General features: G+C 42.0%; 3 protein-coding genes across 3 annotated transcripts in view; 2 read left to right on the top strand and 1 right to left on the bottom strand.

Moving 5' to 3' along the window:
* The window catches only part of LOC306999735 (uncharacterized protein), a 501,826-nt gene that overhangs the window by 71,249 nt on the left and 412,090 nt on the right, over positions 1–18,487 (bottom strand). The window lies entirely within an intron of this gene.
* The window catches only part of LOC306999562 (uncharacterized protein), an 825,164-nt gene that overhangs the window by 712,053 nt on the left and 94,624 nt on the right, over positions 1–18,487 (top strand). The window contains exon 3 of the mRNA XM_079614369.1: positions 5,664–5,693. Coding sequence (XP_079470495.1) covers positions 5,664–5,693 — 30 coding nt within the window. The remainder of the gene's footprint in view (positions 1–5,663; positions 5,694–18,487) is intronic.
* LOC306999675 (uncharacterized protein) overlaps positions 17,825–18,487 on the top strand; it is a 36,413-nt gene continuing 35,750 nt past the window's right edge. The window contains exon 1 of the mRNA XM_079614552.1: positions 17,825–18,223. The gene's annotated coding sequence lies outside the window, so the exon portion shown is untranslated. The remainder of the gene's footprint in view (positions 18,224–18,487) is intronic.

Genomic DNA, 18,487 nt, shown 5'->3' with positions numbered 1-18,487 from the left:
GGGCGTCCCTTCACGGGGCGTCCCTTCACGGGGCGTCCCTTCACGGGGCGTCCCTTCACGGGGCGTCCCTTCATGGGGCGTCCCTTCACGGGGCGTCCCTTCACGGGCGTCGGGGCGTCCCTTCACGGGCGTCGGGGCGTCCCTTCACGGGGCTTCGGGGCGTCCCTTCACGGGGCTTCGGGGCGTCCCTTCACGGGGCGTCGGGGCATCCCTTCACGGGGCGTCCCTTCACGGGGCGTCCCTTCACGGGGCGTCCCTTCACGGGGCGTCGGGGCGTCCCTTCACGGGGCGTCCCTTCACGGGGCTCCGGGGCGTCCCTTCACGGGCGTCGGGGCGTCCCTTCACGGGCGTCGGGGCGTCCCTTCACGGGGCGTCCCTTCACGGGGCGTCCCTTCACGGGGCGTCCCTTCACGGGGCGTCCCTTCACGGGGCGTCCCTTCACGGGGCGTCCCTTCACGGGGCGTCCCTTCACGGGGCGTCGGGGCGTCCCTTCACGGGGCTTCGGGGCGTCCCTTCACGGGGCTTCGGGGCGTCCCTTCACGGGGCGTCGGGGCGTCCCTTCACGGGCCGTCCCTTCCCACACCCTTCACGGGGCGTCCCTTCACGGGCGTCGGGGCGTCCCTTCACGGGCGTCGGGGCGTCCCTTCACGGGGCTTCGGGGCGTCCCTTCACGGGGCGTCGGGGCGTCCCTTCACGGGGCGTCCCTTCACGGGGCGTCGGGGCGTCCCTTCACGGGCGTCGGGGCGTCCCTTCACGGGGCGTCCCTTCACGGGCGTCGAGGCGTCCCTTCACGGGGCGTCCCTTCACGGGGCGTCCCTTCACGGGGCGTCCCTTCACGGGGCGTCCCTTCACGGGGCGTCCCTTCACGGGGCGTCCCTTCACGGGGCGTCCCTTCACGGGGCGTCCCTTCACGGGCCGTCGGGGCGTCCCTTCACGGGGCGTCGGGGCGTCCCTTCACGGGGCGTCGAGGCGTCCCTTCACGGGGCGTCGAGGCGTCCCTTCACGACGCGTCCCTTCACGGGGCTTCGGGGCGTCCCTTCACCGGGCGTCCCTTCACGAGGCGTCCCTTCACGGGGCGTCGAGGCGTCCCTTCACGAGGCGTCCCTTCACGAGGCGTCCCTTCACGAGGCGTCCCTTCACGGGGCGTCGAGGCGTCCCTTCACGGGGCGTCGAGGCGTCCCTTCACGGGGCGTCGAGGCGTCCCTTCACGGGGCGTCGAGGCGTCCCTTCACGGGGCGTCGAGGCGTCCCTTCACGGGGCGTCGAGGCGTCCCTTCACGGGGCGTCGAGGCGTCCCTTCACGGGGCGTCGAGGCGTCCCTTCACGGGGCGTCGAGGCGTCCCTTCACGGGGCGTCGAGGCGTCCCTTCACGGGGCGTCGAGGCGTCCCTTCACGGGGCGTCGAGGCGTCCCTTCACGGGGCGTCGAGGCGTCCCTTCACGGGGCGTCGAGGCGTCCCTTCACGGGGCGTCGAGGCGTCCCTTCACGGGGCGTCGAGGCGTCCCTTCACGGGGCGTCGAGGCGTCCCTTCACGGGGCGTCGAGGCGTCCCTTCACGGGGCGTCGAGGCGTCCCTTCACGGGGCGTCGAGGCGTCCCTTCACGGGGCGTCGAGGCGTCCCTTCACGGGGCGTCGAGGCGTCCCTTCACGGGGCGTCGAGGCGTCCCTTCACGGGGCGTCGAGGCGTCCCTTCACGGGGCGTCGAGGCGTCCCTTCACGGGGCGTCGAGGCGTCCCTTCACGGGGCGTCGAGGCGTCCCTTCACGGGGCGTCGAGGCGTCCCTTCACGGGGCGTCGAGGCGTCCCTTCACGGGGCGTCGAGGCGTCCCTTCACGGGGCGTCGATGCACTGTGTGAAAACATCTACCAATCGTGACAATTTATAGCAGTAAATACAATTTCTATGGACTAAATGCATGTGAAAACACGATTACAGTAATCCAGTCTCGAAGTAATGAATGCATGAACTAACTTTTCTACATCAGAAACAGATGTAGCATGTTACGTAGCTTAGCAATGTTTCTAAGGTGGAAAAAGGCTGTTCTTGTAACATTTGAAATAGTGTTGTCACGGTACCAAAATTTCTGTATTCGGTACCGATACCTGTGAAAATCCACGGTTCTCGGTACCAATTTCGGTACCAAAGCTAATTTAGATTAAATTTGCATAATATTAAAGTGTATATCCATTTGTTAGATAACATTAGATACAATGACCTAACAATAGTTATATACACTGAAGCAATTATTCTCCTTATGGTAATTAAAAAATGTAGCCTACTAATACATTTTTTTAAATCAAAAGTTGTATCTGTTCATGAACAATCAAGTGTTTGTATTAAATAACATTCACAAGCATACATTTATGTTGTAAAAATATATTGTTCACTCAATGTGTTGATGTTAGATGAGGCATTAAGTAATGTTAATGAATGGTATCTTATTGTAGTGTTACCAACTAAACGGGAGAACTTGTTTTATTTGACTTGACTGTCCTTTTATTTAATTCAAAACTGCGGTCATATTTATAAGGCATTTTAAACTAGATACAACCGCACACTATACCACTTTAGGGGCCGTTCACATATCGCGTTTTATGCACGTGCAAATTCGTTATTTCAAATGTAGGCGCGTGGCTTATAATAGAAGCATCTCAACAGGTCATGTGACAAAAACCAGCGGCCTTTCCATAACAACATGGAAAGTTCGGCCGAACAGCTGATCATAGCTGTACAGGGCGGCTTTTTATTTCTCATCTCAATGAATATATCTAGTAGTAAAGCTAATGCAAGGGCTAGAAATCAATAATTCTTTGATGATACTTCCTCGTCATCATGGAGAGCGCAGTTTGCACCGCTTTCTCCTTTCCACAAGCGCGTGCTTTCCGTTGCGTCTGCCGTTGCTATGCAACCATGAACAGAGGCGCGCCTGCCGCCTGGAAAACGAATTTGCACGTGCAAAAAACGCGCTATATGAACGTCTCTTTCCTCCTTTCTTGTCAACAAGTGGATTCAGAGCCACCGCATTAGCAGCGCCGCCGGTCGCCATGTCTCGGTGTGTTTATGAAGAGGACGCAACTGTGCACCGTTCGGACAGCGAACTAATAACCGGATTAACCCGATACTTCGGTACCACCGGTACTTAAGAAAAGCTGGTACCGTAACCATTTAATTTTTTTTAGTACCGAAATGGTACCGAAGTACCGGGTCTTTTGACAACACTAATTTGAAATATGATTTTCGTAAGACAAGGTACAGTCTAGTATAACACCCAGGTATTTTACTGTAGTTTAGAAATTTTTCATAGATATCGTTTTCTTGCAAGAAAGAGCACAATTGTGGATTGTGTACAGATCCTTGCAACATGGGGCCGTGCAGTATCATGTGCAACATGGGGCCGTGCATTATCATGTGCAACATGGGGCCGTGCATTATCTTGTGCGACATGGGGCCGTGCATTATCATGTGCGACATGGGGCCGTGCATTATCATGTGCGACATGGGGCCGTGCATTATCATATGCGACATGGGGCCGTGCATTATCATGTGCAACATGATAATAAGCTTTTACGCTGTCTATTGAAAGTAATGGCAAGGCAAGTTTATTTATATAGCACATTTCATACACAGTGGTAATTCAAAGTGCTTTACATAGAAGAAATTAAAATAATTACATAAATAATAAAAGAAATAAGAATACCGGTAATTAAAACAGTTTAGAAAATAAAATACAGTGCAAACAGTCGGACGCACAGTGCTCATTCAGTAAATGCAAAGCTAAACAGAGGTAATTCAAAGTGCTTTACATAGAAGAAATTAAAATAATCAAAAGAAATAAGAATAATTAAAACCCTATCTGAGATGGAAGTGATTGAGCAGGTTTGCGGTGCCACTGGACCTACAATCCAGGGACGTCCTCTGCTGGGGTGGTGCCTCACACCAGTATTGCCCAGTGGTGTCCCCCACAGAGCACGTTTCACTTTTGCTGTTTTAAACAAACAGCGAACCTTTATACTCTCCATAGTATAGCTAATCTTCACTCGCCTTGTCGGAGTGAAGCTCTCCCATTCCCCTTCAAAATCTCTTCCAATCAGACAGCCCTAAAAATTATTAAAATCTTCCTTATCACAGTTTGGAAAATAAAATAATAAAATACAGTGCAAACAGTCGGACGTATTTTACATCAACCGGTAGCTATTATAGATCTTTCTTTTAAAAGGATCTTCTTACGACTTGCAAGTATCAACTTTCTTTTCTCTTTCAATCTTCTTACCATCTATCAACTTTCTTTTCTCTTTCAATCTTCTTACGACTTCCATGTATCAACTTTCTTTTCTCTTTCATTTACTTGCACATTCTTTTCACTTTCCTTAGCCCTGCATTCACATTCTTAGTTCTTTCTCAGACGAAAACTGTAATATCGTCATTCAAATACTGTTCTACGAACAGTGGCACAATGCTCATTCAGTAAATGCAAAGCTAAACAGAAGTGTTTTGAGTCTGGATTTGAATGTGGCTACTGTAGGAGCACACCTGATCTCTTCTGGAAGCTGGTTCCAGCTGCGGCTGGCATAATAGCTAAAAGCGGACTCTCCTTGCTTTGAGTGAACCCTTGGTATTTCTAGCTGATGTGATCCTAATGATCTCAGTGATCTGTTGGGTTTATATTCAGTGAGCATATCTGCAATGTATTGAGGTCCTAGGCCATTAAATTATTTATATACTAGTAATAATACTTTAAAATCAATCCTAAATGTGACTGGGAGCCAGTGTAAAGACCTGAGGACTGGTGTGATGTGTTAAAATTTTCTGGTTCTGCTCAGGATCCTGGCAGCAGCGTTCTGTACGAGCTGCAACTGTCTTATGGTCTTTTTGGGAAGGCCAGTGAGGAGTCCATTACAATAATCCACCCTGCTGGTGATGAAAGCATGCACAAGTTTCTCTAAGTCATGACTGGAAACAAAGCATCTAATTCTTGCAATATTTTTCAGATGATAGTATGCTGATTTAGTTATTGCTTTGACATGACTACTGAAGCTAAGGTCTGACTCTAGAGACACACCAAGATTCATGACTTCATTTTTAGTTGTTTGACCTCTAGAGTGAAGGTATGCATTCACCTTGAGAACTTCATCTTCGTTTCCAAACGCAATGACTTCAGTTTTGTCTTTGTTTAACTGAAGAAAGTTTTGGCACATCCAACTGTTTACTTCATCAATGCATTGGAACAGGGAGTCAATGGGGCTGTAATCGTTAGGCGATAGGGCTAAGTGAATTTGGCGTGAATGGCGTGAATTTGCTTTTCGCCGTGAATGGCGTGAATTTGCTTTTCCTTCAGTTCAACAAATTTGTTGACAGGCGGCCCTTTCACAACAAACGTTAAACAAATAAGCTTATAGGCCAATCAGCTTGTGTCGTGTTGGAGACTATGTGATTTCTCACAGATCATATGTCAAGCCAGCATCTAGAGTTTCATGACCAAACTAGTGATTTATAACACAAATCAGCTTCATGACATTAAAATGGATCATAATCGAGCTCAGCAGTTGTTGACCAGATTTGATGGGATTAAAATGACTATTATACTCAGTGATCTTGACTTTGAGCTTCACTTTTCATTTCATATTTGTCTCTCATTTGAAATCTCACATGATTTAATGTTTCTTTTAGACCTGATGGACGTGAACAAGGAAGGAAAAACAGAAGGCAATAAATCTGTCTCCTGCCCTCAGTGTAAAAAACGCTTCACATGTAAATCAAGGCTGAAGATTCACATGAGTTCACACTGGGAAGAAGCGGCTCAGGATTTCTCTCTGAAATCACTTCTTCTCATTCTGAAGAAAGACCATTTAACTGTGATCAGTGCGGTAAACCGATTCATTGGGCTTCAGTCCTGAAGAAACACAAACATGACTATTCACACAAAGAAGAAGATTCATTCGTAATATTACAGCAGAAAAGGCATGGCGGTGTGTGTTTCAGTGCTGGAAGTCCGTTACTACAGAAGATGAACTGAAAGAGCACCCGAAAATTCACACTGGAAAATACCTTTGAAGTTCAGGGAGCTAAAGAAGAGGCCATAACACCTCTGAGAGAGAAATAATCTGATATTCGTTGTTTTTCATCAGAACATCTAGTTTATCTTCCACTTCTACTCTTCCATGCAAATACAACATAAAATTGTATGTAGCTCTGAAACTGGACTCTTTTCTCCTCTTCTTCTCTTGAGAGGATTTGGCTCTTATAAGTCAGTAAAGAGAGAGATCTGTCTAATTCACTTTTACTTAATTTTTGGCTTTGCTTCAAGTAATGATCGATTAAACTCATTACTCATTTTATCAACCGTTTTCATTTTATGCTAATTCAGCTTGAATCAGGATAAATGTTAGTTCTAAAAGACATGAAATATTGTTTGCTTTTTGAGTTTTCCATGTTTTAATTTTGTCAATAGAGCTTTTAAATGCCTAATGTAGTGAACAGCTGACATGATGGCACCAGAGGTCCATACTTCACAACAGGAGTCTCTTTGTCATACTGTGATTAAGAAGACAGAAGGATGTGATCGGACCCTCAAAGACAACTAAAAGTCTATAGTAATCAGGACTGCCAGAGGTGAGGACATCAAAAACCCGTTGATCACTAATCTAATCAAAGATTTTCACCTCAACTCCTTTGGTGTTAATGACCATGGACTGCCCAGGGCCCCCAAACTGGCTAGAACACTGTTGGAACAAAGAACCCTAAGAAAAAGACTAATCTTTTTACACATTGGTTTAGGACCACAAAAAGGGACAGGAAACTGTAAGGAACATGTCCTACATATCTCCTTATTCATCCAGGGAACTGTGCGCTCACAGTGGAAACGGCACCTGGAATACCAGCCAATGTAATCTCACCCACTAACACAGTAATGGACATCTGGGTGATACCTCAACCAATTTACATCAAGTTTGGACTCTACAAGTTCAGAACGCTGCCGAAGGGACTTTGAGAAAGGTTTGGAAAGGAAATAAAGCATTTCCAAGGTTCTAAAGACAATGTTTAATTTAACTGTGTATTTTGGGACAAATCCACAAGCTCCACAGAGTGGAAAGGTGGGACGTGATGGGCGCGCAACGACCCAATCACACCACTACAGTAGTAGAGTTTCTGACCTAAAGAGGGAATGAACAACAGCACAACCAAGGTTATACTCTTGCAAGTAAACCTTCACCCGCATGAACCTTCAAGCAGCTCAACCGCTTCTGTTGAAGACTTCAGCATTCAACACCTGAGCTGCACGACTCTTGCCTTTGTAACCTCTAGCCTGCAAAGGATCCTGTGGATCAACCACCGCCTGACCTGCAGTTTGCCGGATTACACAAGGACCAGCAGCGAACCTCCAGCACTCAGTGCGGCTCTGCAACTGGTGGAAAGGGATCCAGTTTACCCCCACTGCGAATAGAAAGATACCAGTGGAAGACGTAGCCCATTGCCGGACTGATCACCCGACCACGTGGAACATAAATATAAGCTAACCAAACCTCTTCCCAAAGGCCTGGGCATTAGGTTGTTGCTACATTTACATTTTCGCATTTGGCAGACGCTTTTATCCATACATTCAAGGCATTACATTTACATACATGGGAAATCAAACCCATGACCTTGGCGTTGCAAGCGCCAACGCTCTACTGTTTGAGCTACAGGATAGCTTGTTGCTATATTCGAATATTTTTTTAGAGACTGTATCTAGGGTCTGCATATACATATAGATACATTAGACACATTATCTGTATTCATAAATGCTTATTTACTGTTTCTTACCAGCATCCAGAAAGACCACAATTTACTTCTAATTGCTTCATTCAATCCATTGCTCATCTACTTAACATTCATTGTGAACATCCATTTGTGTAGTTGTTTGTAGTATCTGTTTGATTATTGATTACATTTTCATTAGTAGTTTAGTCACTTTCCTTAGTAGTATTTAGTAAGTGTGATATTTTACTCTTGTATATGTCTATTTGTTAATAAATGCATCTTTATTGCAAACTGTGTCATTCTTGTGTTGATCATCAGAGGCTTTACAAGCTCACCAGAACCTCACTAAATCCTTCAGATTGATCAGATGACAAACTTCCTATAATTTATATAATTCTAATTCTTTCAACAATCTTCCATGATTGTTCTTTATTGTCAAGGTGAAATTCCTTGGCTGGTGCCCCGTAGTATAGGAAGGATGTGACCAAAAACTCAATATTAATATTGGGGTCAAAAATGGCGCTCTGATCAGTCACATTTTGAGAAGCTCCGCAACCTCGATTGTTTATTTTGGCGTATAATGCAGTAGGAAAAGTTTTTGGACTCATAATTTGAACCAGATCAATTTTAACAGGTTGTTGGTTGTCAAAATGGGAAAATACGAGAAAAGAAAAAGTAGCAATGGACCTCAAGCTGCTGCTAATGCTAACAAAACTGTTAACGAGGCATGTCAAGCCCGCCAAGAACCTCTGATGGACAACATGCATGACTACTTGAATCAGGACACTGACTCCGCAGAATTCATGCTGTCTTCCAGAAACCCCATGTAAGCCCCCTGCCATCAAACAACGCAAGACGAGAGTGCTGACACAACTGCCATCATCTCACAACTCGGAGAGCTTTCGAGGCTGATTAATAATCGCTCGGATGCTTTGGAAAAGATGGTAGGGGAAAACTCACGTGTGATCGCTAGTATGAAAGAAGTGATTAGCGAAAATACCAGGCAGATTTCTGAAATGAAAGATGGCATTGACTTTATGAGTGCCGAAGTTAAAAGCAAAAATTCAACAAACAAACATCACTGCGTAAGAGACTGTTACGTACTCGTACGTATTATGTGTTGCAATATGGAAATGTGGGTGGTTTGTTGTTGTTGTTGTGGTGTGTGTGTTTCAGGTGTTCGTTGGACCAATTTACCACCTGTCAATCTTCATGAAGGACGATGACGTTTCGGGTCACTTCATCCAATCACATTTCACCACCTCCTTCAAATACCGTGATCACGTCAATGACGGCAGCAGCTGTTTGCTCACTTTTGACATTTGCGCTTGTTTGACTTGCTGTCAATGTTTCTGTGTGTCTAAACATTCGATTTCTATTTATAAGGTATAGTGTTTTGTAATACTGTTCGTCCTGGCCATTGTTAACACGGAGCGTGTAAGGCTGGGGAGCGAGCAGGTTAGTAGGTCGCGCGACATACACTTTGCACCATTTAGGATTTTTGACTATGTTGGAACACTAGTTTAGGAGAGTGCCCATCTTGTACGTTTTGTTATATAGTTAGTGTAGTTTGGTTAGAGCGTCTTGACGCCGAAGACTTTTCCTTTCTGCATTTTATGTTTGGTAGTTAGTTTAGTTGATTTAACCTTTAGCTAGTTTGTTTTGTTTTATTGATTTGTTTGATTTGGCATCTCTCGTGCTCGCCTTCCCACCTTGGGTTTTCGTAATGTTTAACGTCTTTTGTTTTGTTTCATTATTATTCATTGTTTGTACATATTGTAAATATTGTTTTCTTCACTCATTCATTTTTGCCCTAGTCCGTGGATTAATAAATCCTTTCGAGCTGAGTGTTGAGAGTTAGTTTTCTTTTTCTTGCTCTGTCCTGCAGATTGAGATACACATACAATTTTTATAAAGTGTCGTTCCTTTATTCCCTAGACAACGTAAAAAGGGACGTAACATTTATGGGGGCTCGTCCGGGATTTAAACAATTGGATTTTTCCCGGTTATTGATAATCATAGTGTGTGTATGTCTTTATGCGGGATTTTGCAGGGAAACGCTTGTGTACAGTACAAACGGATATGGTGACGTTAAAGTTGAAATCATGAGTACATTTGATTTGCAGTCGTTTATTGCTCTACAATAGAGAAGGAAGCCCTTGGACTTATTCTAGCATTAGAGTTCTTTGAGGTTTATGTTGGTTCTTCTGCTTTACCTATTACGGTATACACTGATCATAACCCTTTAGTATTTTTGTCGAAGATGTATAATCACAACCAACGACTCATGCGTTGGTCGTTATTTATGCAAAATTACAACCTTATAATTAAGCATAAGAAGGGTTCTGAAAATGTTGTTGCTGACGCCTTGTCAGGAGCATAATAGGTAAAATATATAGGCCTGAGTGGCCTGAGCTGAGTGTTGAGAGTTAGTTTTCTTTTTCTTGCTCTGTCCTGCAGATTGAGATACACGTAACAGAGACACTCAGACTCAAATTATAAAAATAGAAGTATTTATTCTTGCAAGAATAGGAGCAGTCTAATACACAGTTGTTACCCTGTGCAAAAGAGTGACACACCCTCGGACAGACTCAACTGATTAATCAAACATGATAATAATAATAATGCAAGTTCAAGAAATTACATCACACTCATCACATAAAAGATCACTCTCCTTGAACCTGTGAAGAAAAGATTTAGAAGAAGCAAGCATAAGACTGTTTTTGTGGGGGAAAGCCCCATAATTATTTTTACTGGGCCGGGCTGAACGGAAAATCGCTGTTTTCGCACCCTCGAACTTCGAACCCTCAGTCACACCAGTAAAGAATAAATAGTTATAGCACAGCAGGAAAACAAACAGATAAAATGCAAATGATAAAAGTATTTAAAAAAAAATCCCTCAGTTTCAAAACCATGTCCTTGTACGCCATCTCATGACACGGATGACTGCTGCTTTTGACCTTCCTTACATATCAATCGTTCTCAGAAAGAAAATAACTTTTTTTTAACTGTAATCTCTACTTGAATTGTCTGCATAATTTTGTTCATCATCATCATCATTCGGATAGACTGTCATTTTCAATTGAACAGACATTACAGTTTTCTCATATTCACCCATGAATAACAAAATGATCAGAATAACACATACAATCATAACTCCTACACATTCAACATTTTCCCCATATCCATTTCCCTAACCATATTTTGTTCTTTTACCTTTAACTTTTAATTCAATCAGGCAGTGGTTCTACTTAATAAGCTTCAACAATAATCCCTATAATTTACATTAATTAATATAATTCTGTATATCAATACTTAGCCCTATTTTGATATAATCAAATAAAATCATCAAAGTCATCACAAAACATATTCTTAAACCATTAGTTGGTCCACATCCTCCTCCAGGCGTGTTGATCATCTCGTTCGCCCCATGGACTAATGGGATGGTTGCGGCCTGTTGGTGTTGGTGAGAGGCTTGGACCCAGGTGTCACACTGATCTCCTGAGATCACAACCGCACCCCCACTGGAATGAACCATGTCCTGCTTGCTGTCACCTGTGAATGGAGACCTTATGTATTTTGTTAGTGACCGCTTGTCTTTCCCTTGTTCCTTTTGGTGTGATCTGTGGAATTTTCACCATCTGTTTACAAACTGAAACATATTATCATTAGACATTTCTTGCTTAATAGAGTCAGAGTCCTTTTCCCCTGAAAAACACATATCCACTTTGCTTACGTTAACCAGTCAATATTCATACATTTGGAAACAGAATCAGTTCAGCTTGATGCAATCCATCCTGACATTCTGCAAAAGGAAAATTTTAAGTTATGCGCTGCAAAAGATGTAGCACCTTTCTGCCACAATAATAACCCAGGCCAGGACAGTTAGCCAAATTCATCCATAGCCATTATTTCATTGGGCACATTTTGCCCTGTCTCCCAATCCTGCATGCTCTCTGTAAAGAGAAATACATTTTGAGGTTATTGTCAGATAGTAAAGTCTGTGCTGCCCCGGCCTTCGACGCCCTTGCGTTTCCTGTTGAAACAATCCAGACAATTCAGCAAATGCGAACCCCTTAATAAACCATATTCAGCTCTGGTTCCCTTCACCGCTGGTTCCGTCCAGCACAGTGCCTTCACCGCTGGTCCCAGTCAGACCTACAGAGCCTGCACTTCACGTCCTGTCTGCTCAGCCAAATTCGGTGGTCCGGGAGGATCCGACTTCAGGGGTCCCAGGTCCAGTTGTCCCAGAACGGTTCACTCTCCCTGCAGCGCCCCCAGTGGTGGCCAAGGAGTCTATAAAGCCTTTTCGCTCTAGAAAGCGGAGGAGGAGGAGAGCTTCCGGTCAACCACGAGGCCCGGAGGTTGTTCTGAGGCCCGGGCCACCCAAGCGTCTTGCCCTGACGGCGCTACCCAAACGTCTCGCCCTGGCGGCGCCACCCAAGCGTCTTGCCCTGACGGCGCTACCCAAGCGCCTTGCCCTGCCGGCACCGCCCAAGCTCCTTGCCTTGCCAGCGCAGCCCAAGCTCGTCACGTCTGCCGATCCAGAGACGGTTCACGGCACATCACAGTGCCACAGTTATGTCACAGTGTCTCTTGTGTTTCCACTGGGTGTCCACTAGAGGTCCCTTCCTTCCTGTCTCCATTCATCCTGGAACCACATTTCCCATAATCCTTGTTTGTTCCCATCACTTGTGATTGCACCCAGCTGTTCCCATTTATGTTGTTAGTGTCTGTGCATAAATACCCTGTCTGTGTTAGTTCATGTCACGGAGTCATTATTGTATGTCACTCGTCAACTCTAAGGTCTGTTTTCAAGTCTGTTCTCGTTTTTGTTCTTGCTTGTTTTGTTTATTTGTTATCTGACTGATTAAATGGTTTTCGACACTGGCATGGAGGACTACGATTCTGATTATTTGGACTTCGACTCTTGCATGGATGACGATTATTTGGATTGCCCTGATTACCATGTTGCTGCGTTTGGATCCACTTATTTCTCCGCTAGCGATCGTGACAACAAATAAATACAAAAATAAAAGTTTATAATATCAAGGCAGTTATATATATTTTCAAAAACGTTTTGTTTTGTGATCTCATGTTTGAAAGGGTTTCAAAGTATATTGTGAGATCAGTGTTATAAAAAGTAATATAGGGGGGGTTTCTTTTTGGAAGCTGAGCAGCATTGAGCAGAAGATTACTGAGAACAGTCTAATTATCCTAAACCTGACAAAAGCTGTGGAATTCAACGCGGCGGAAATAAAAGACTGTAAAACTAGAATTAACTTGTCCGACAAGCAACTCGCCTCTGTTATCACATCACACACAGATCTGATAAGCCGCACGTCGGAGCTCGAACGCTATAAAAGAAGATGGAACCTCAGAGTTATCGAATGAAAGAAATAGCGGGTGAAGATACCCGAAAAGAAGTCGTCTCATTGTTAGCCGAAATTGCTCCACACCTGCACCACAAACTTGAAGACATCATGGATACAGTCCACCGCGTTGGTCCCAAAACGAAGGATAAATCCAGGCAGGTGATCATTCAGTTCTGCATGTGAAAATACAGAGACGAGTTCTGGCGCTCCACCAAATTCTCGGATGTCTGTAAGTTCAGGGGAATAAAGTTCACCGAAGATTTGTCCAAGGGAGATCGGGAAGCCCGCGCTGCACTATGGCCGAGGATTAGCGAGGCAAGAGCTGCTGGGAAGAAAGTGAAGGGTTGGTCAAAATCCCTTGTCTCTTCAGTCATTTATATATATATTTAATTCTATATCCTTTTGAATGCTTACATTACTTTTATACAAATCAATAATCAAATATATATATGCATTATCACATAATCATTTCTATATTCTTTTGTGCTTGTGAAATTATATATTTTCTCTAGAGAGCAATGCCATTTCTCTGCCTTTCTTCCTGAGGAGCTATGTTTTGGCTAACTGATAATACGAAGCTCAAGCACTCTTCGGCCTTGGCGATGTTATTATGTGGTGGTCTGTGTGTGTGTGTTTGACTTTCTACGTAGGCATTTGGGACACAACGCTCATCCTCATCGGCGCTCTCCTCTAACAGTTAGGTCAACTCTGATCTAAATCTAAGGATTGGCGACAGCTATACTGACTAATGGCGATAGGCACCTTTTATCTGCTCACATGTGTGAAATTGTTTATGGTCTTATATTCTCTTAGCCAATCAGATGTATGATGATGCGATGCTTGCCCTTGCAAAATGGTATAATTGGTGTATTATTTTGTGTAAGGTAGAGTTGGCTTGCGACCTCCTCGTGAGACTTTGACGCTCGCTCTACCAATGAAACTGCAAACTATTCTTCAGTAAATTTTTATCTTTTTGATTGAACCTCACGACTCCTGGTCTTCTTTCTTCATATCTGGTCTCGGGTCTTATAACTGTTACCCCCCTAACAAAAGCATACTACCGTGGTCCCTATGGTTACATAGAAGGTAGCCGGATTGTTAAGGACGGTTGATTTCAATAACTTTCCAATTCATCTTCTCTTGCACGTGCAAGAGTGTTAAGTGGGATGGTTTGAATTTAGCTTTTCTGGTGAGCGAGATCTCGTTACAGTGCTCTGTTTGAGAGAGTCGTTTTGTGTTCACGTAACGTTACATTAATCATTTGACTGTTTGTCTTTTCTTATTTCATTTTTTATTTATTTTCTTGATTCGTTAAATGTTCTCAGTGAAATCACATTTTTCCTGTATTTCTCTAAACGCAAGGGGTCTCCGTAACTCTATCAAAAGAAAAGCTTTCTTTCTTTTTTGCAAAAGCAAAAACTCACACTGTATATTTTTTGCAAGAAACGCACTCCAACCCTGATGACGTGAAGTTCTGGACAAGTCAATGGGGGGACAAAATCATCTTCAGCCATGCTTCTACTCATTCTGCAGGAGTGGCAATACTGTTCAACAACCTATGTGGTTACAATAGTGTTCCCCTAAACAACAAATTACTATCTGAAATTTCTGACTCTTTGTTTGAATTTAAACGTGTGTATCTAACTGATAATATTATTATAAGAGGAGATTTCAACATGGTTATGGATGAAGCGTTAGATCGCTGTCCGCCCAAATTTAACACCTCTCACCCAAATCCTTACCTTCTTAATTTTTGTTTGAATAATAATGTAGTGGATGCTTGGAGGGATGGGAATCCAAACCTTAAGCAATTTTCCTGGTTCAAAGCTAATGGGACTTCCAAATCGAGAATTGATTATTGGTTAACCTCATCTAACCTATCTGACTTCATCAAAGATATCTCAATATCTGCGGCACCTTTAACAGATCACTGTTGCATCTTTATATCCTTCTACTCAGGCAAAAGAGAATCACGTAACAAGGGTTACTGGAAATTTAATACCGATTTATTAAAACACAAAAACTTTTGCTCGCAAATTAAATCTATAATTAATGATGCAGCATCACTTAAGGACCTTACCTCATTCATAAGTAAATGGGAATATTTAAAACACAAGATTTGGGAATTTTCTATGCAATTCAGTAAAAATTTAAGTAAGGCCAGAACACAATTGGAGTTAGAATTGACTAGAATTAAACAATTTATGTTTAAATTACAAACCAAATTACAAATTATGTCCTTGCAATCTAAAATTGATCATTTATATATTCAAAAAGCTAAAGGAGCATATGTAAGATCTAGAGCAAGATGGATAGAGAAAGGGGAAAAAAGTAATAATTATTTTGTAGACTTGAAAAAAGGTGACAGGAGAAAACCGCCATAAATTGTCTTTATGTGAATGGAGTTGAAAATATCTGTCCTAAAATGATTTCCTCAGAGATTTTTCAATTCTATAGTTCCTTATATAGCTCATCATTCTCTGCATCAGACTGTAATACTCTCTTTGACAATATACATACTAGCATACCGCAGTTAGACTATGAATTTAGAGACTTATGTGAGGCTGACATTATAATAGAGGAACTAGATAAAGCAATAGATAAACTATCTGCAGGGAAATCTCCAGGCCCGGATGGCCTCTCTTCAGAGTTTTATCAATTCTTTAGGGAGGATTTGAGAGAACTATTGTTTCAAGCCTTTCTCGAGTGTATCCAAAATAATTCCCTATCTTCGACTATGAAACAGGGTTTATTTACTCTCATCCCCAAACCAGCTAAAGACGCACGACATATAGATAATCTTAAATCAAATAAATAATGAATCACAGTCTGGTTTTATAAAAGGCAGATCAATACATAACAACATCAGATTAATCTTAGACATTTTGGATTATGGGTTGAGGACGACGGATATATACTTTTTTTAGACTTCAGGAAAGCATTTGATACGATTGAACATAATTTCATATTTAACTCTCTCCAAAAGTTTGGTTTTGGCAATAAATGTATTTCTTTTATAAAAATGTTATATAAAGACATCAGTAGTTCTATCTCACTATCATTTGGAACATCCCAAAGATTTAACATTTCACGAGGAATAAGACAAGGGTGTCACATTTCCCCTTTCTTATTTATCTTAGCGGTAGAAATGCTTGCTATCTTGATGAATAAAAACAGCAACTTTGACAAATTGAATGTATTTGGAAGACAAATTGTTATTAGTCAATTAGCTGATGATACAGTGATCTTTTTAAAGGACCAATATCAAATTGATAAAGCCATCCAATTTATTAATCTGTTCTCCAAAGCATTACACTTGAACTTACCGTAACATATGTAACATACCGATAAAAAAATCTGTAAAATACTTGGGGATATTGATAACTATTACTAGAGATAGCAATCAAAGCGTACAATAATTTAAAAAAAAATTATTCTCAAGTAACATTGCAATATTTAACTTTATTTGGAAAAATAAGCATCACTATATTAACAAAAATTATTTCGAAGAAGGAGGATTAAATGTCATCAGTTAAAATCTTTTCTTTGTAATACAAATGGCTTATGGTTTACTGTTTCTTCTGCAATATTTGAGAGAGTAGGTGGCTTGGAGTTTTTGATTAGATGTGATTTTGAGTTGCACAAATTACCTCTTAAATTGTCTGCATTCCTTCAACAAGTTCTCCTTTATTGGGAGTTAGCATTTCCCACAATTTTAGTCCACACAAAACTTGTGTTTGGAACAATCGCTTTATTTTACACCATAACAAATCTTTATTTTATGAAAACTGGATTTAATATAAAAAATGTTCCCTGTTGGACATGATGGACAACTATGGTAATGTTCTCAATTACAATATTTTTTGTTTGAAACATGGATTTGTTTGTCATCCTAAAGAGTTTTACACAATTGTAAATGCCATACCAGAAAACATGGTGTTACTGGGATTCTTTCACACTACTCTGTGGCATTCTCTCTCCCATCTCCTTCTCTGGGGGAATTATCTATTAGAGATCATAAATGCAACAACAAATATATTAGAAGTGTTTTTATTGATAGACTTCATCCAAATAGAATACAACGTTACTATATTTTCAAAGATTTTAACCCGAAAGAGGTGAAGGAATTGAGAATGAATTATTTTACCTTTCCAAGTCTCCCTAAAGTGAAAGAAATTCATTTTAAAATTATAAATGACATATACTCATCTAAAGAATTCCTGAAATCTAAATTTGATATCGGAGAAAACTCTTGTCAATTTCTTTGTGAAACTGATATTGAAACCACTGAACACATTTTGTATTTTTGTAATTACTCACAGTTGTTTTGGTCTCAGTTGTACAGTAAACTGTCCTGTATTATTACATGTGTAAATCCCCTTGAATTCACACAAATTAAGTTTGGTGTACTTAAAAAAGATTGTTCACAGCACTACTTGGTTAATAATCTTTTTGAACTTGCTAAATACTTCATTTATAAATGCAGTAGGTTAAATTGAAAAAAAAAGCACTAGTTTCCCATGTATGGAAATGTATTATGTAATACATTGCAATATATTTTGCAGTACATTCCCATATATTTTTTGTTCTATAATCGAAGCTTTTTTTGTTGAATGTTGTACACCTCCCCATCTCAACAAACTTTCAAGACTATCAAGTTTATAAATGACCAACTTCTAAAAACAAATTGATAGGTGTCTTTGTAAAGACATGCTCGCTTATTGCTGCGGTGAGGCTGTAAACGCTTCCAGTGTGAAGCTGACGCGGAGCTCAAGCTTGCGGTGTGAATCTGCCGTTAGGAAGAAGAAGTACTTCCCCTTTAAGCATTCATTCGCGCTTAGAAAGCAGACGGGAAGCACACTGTCTTTCACTCTCTCATACACACATGTGCTATTTACTGTCTCTTTGTAACATCATCACTGTGTAAATCGTGTTAAAACTTCGTTGATAAATACTTCATGTAACTTATCCGTGTAATTAGCGAACTCTCTTTGACACTGGCGCTTTTAATCGTGATATCGCTTCATTCGCGCGTGTGTTTGTCCATGCAGGAGTGAGAGAGCAGGACTTCCGGTGTGTTTTGCTCATTTCGCCTCTTACTACTCTTCTTTAAAGGTATGTTTGTACTCTTAATGGTTATATAATTGTTTTTACTTTTAAGTTTCAATGTGATTGAATGCGTAGTATCGTGACAAATATACAAGTAAATGATTAGATTACATTTATTAAAATTGACTATATTGCCCCCGAGTAATGAATGTGGGAAATTTCAAATCTATATGGGAATATAGATAAATATTAATGAAGTTTGACACAGGAAACATTACATCTTCTTTATTTTTAAGAGTTTTGTGATCATTTCAGTTTCTGTACAAATAT

This window comes from Phoxinus phoxinus, assembly GCF_949152265.1.
Source record: "Phoxinus phoxinus genome assembly, chromosome: 1".
Classification (NCBI taxonomy): domain Eukaryota; kingdom Metazoa; phylum Chordata; class Actinopteri; order Cypriniformes; family Leuciscidae; genus Phoxinus; species Phoxinus phoxinus.
Note: the sequence above shows the minus strand (reverse complement) of the source record. Positions and strands in the feature narration are given on the sequence as shown.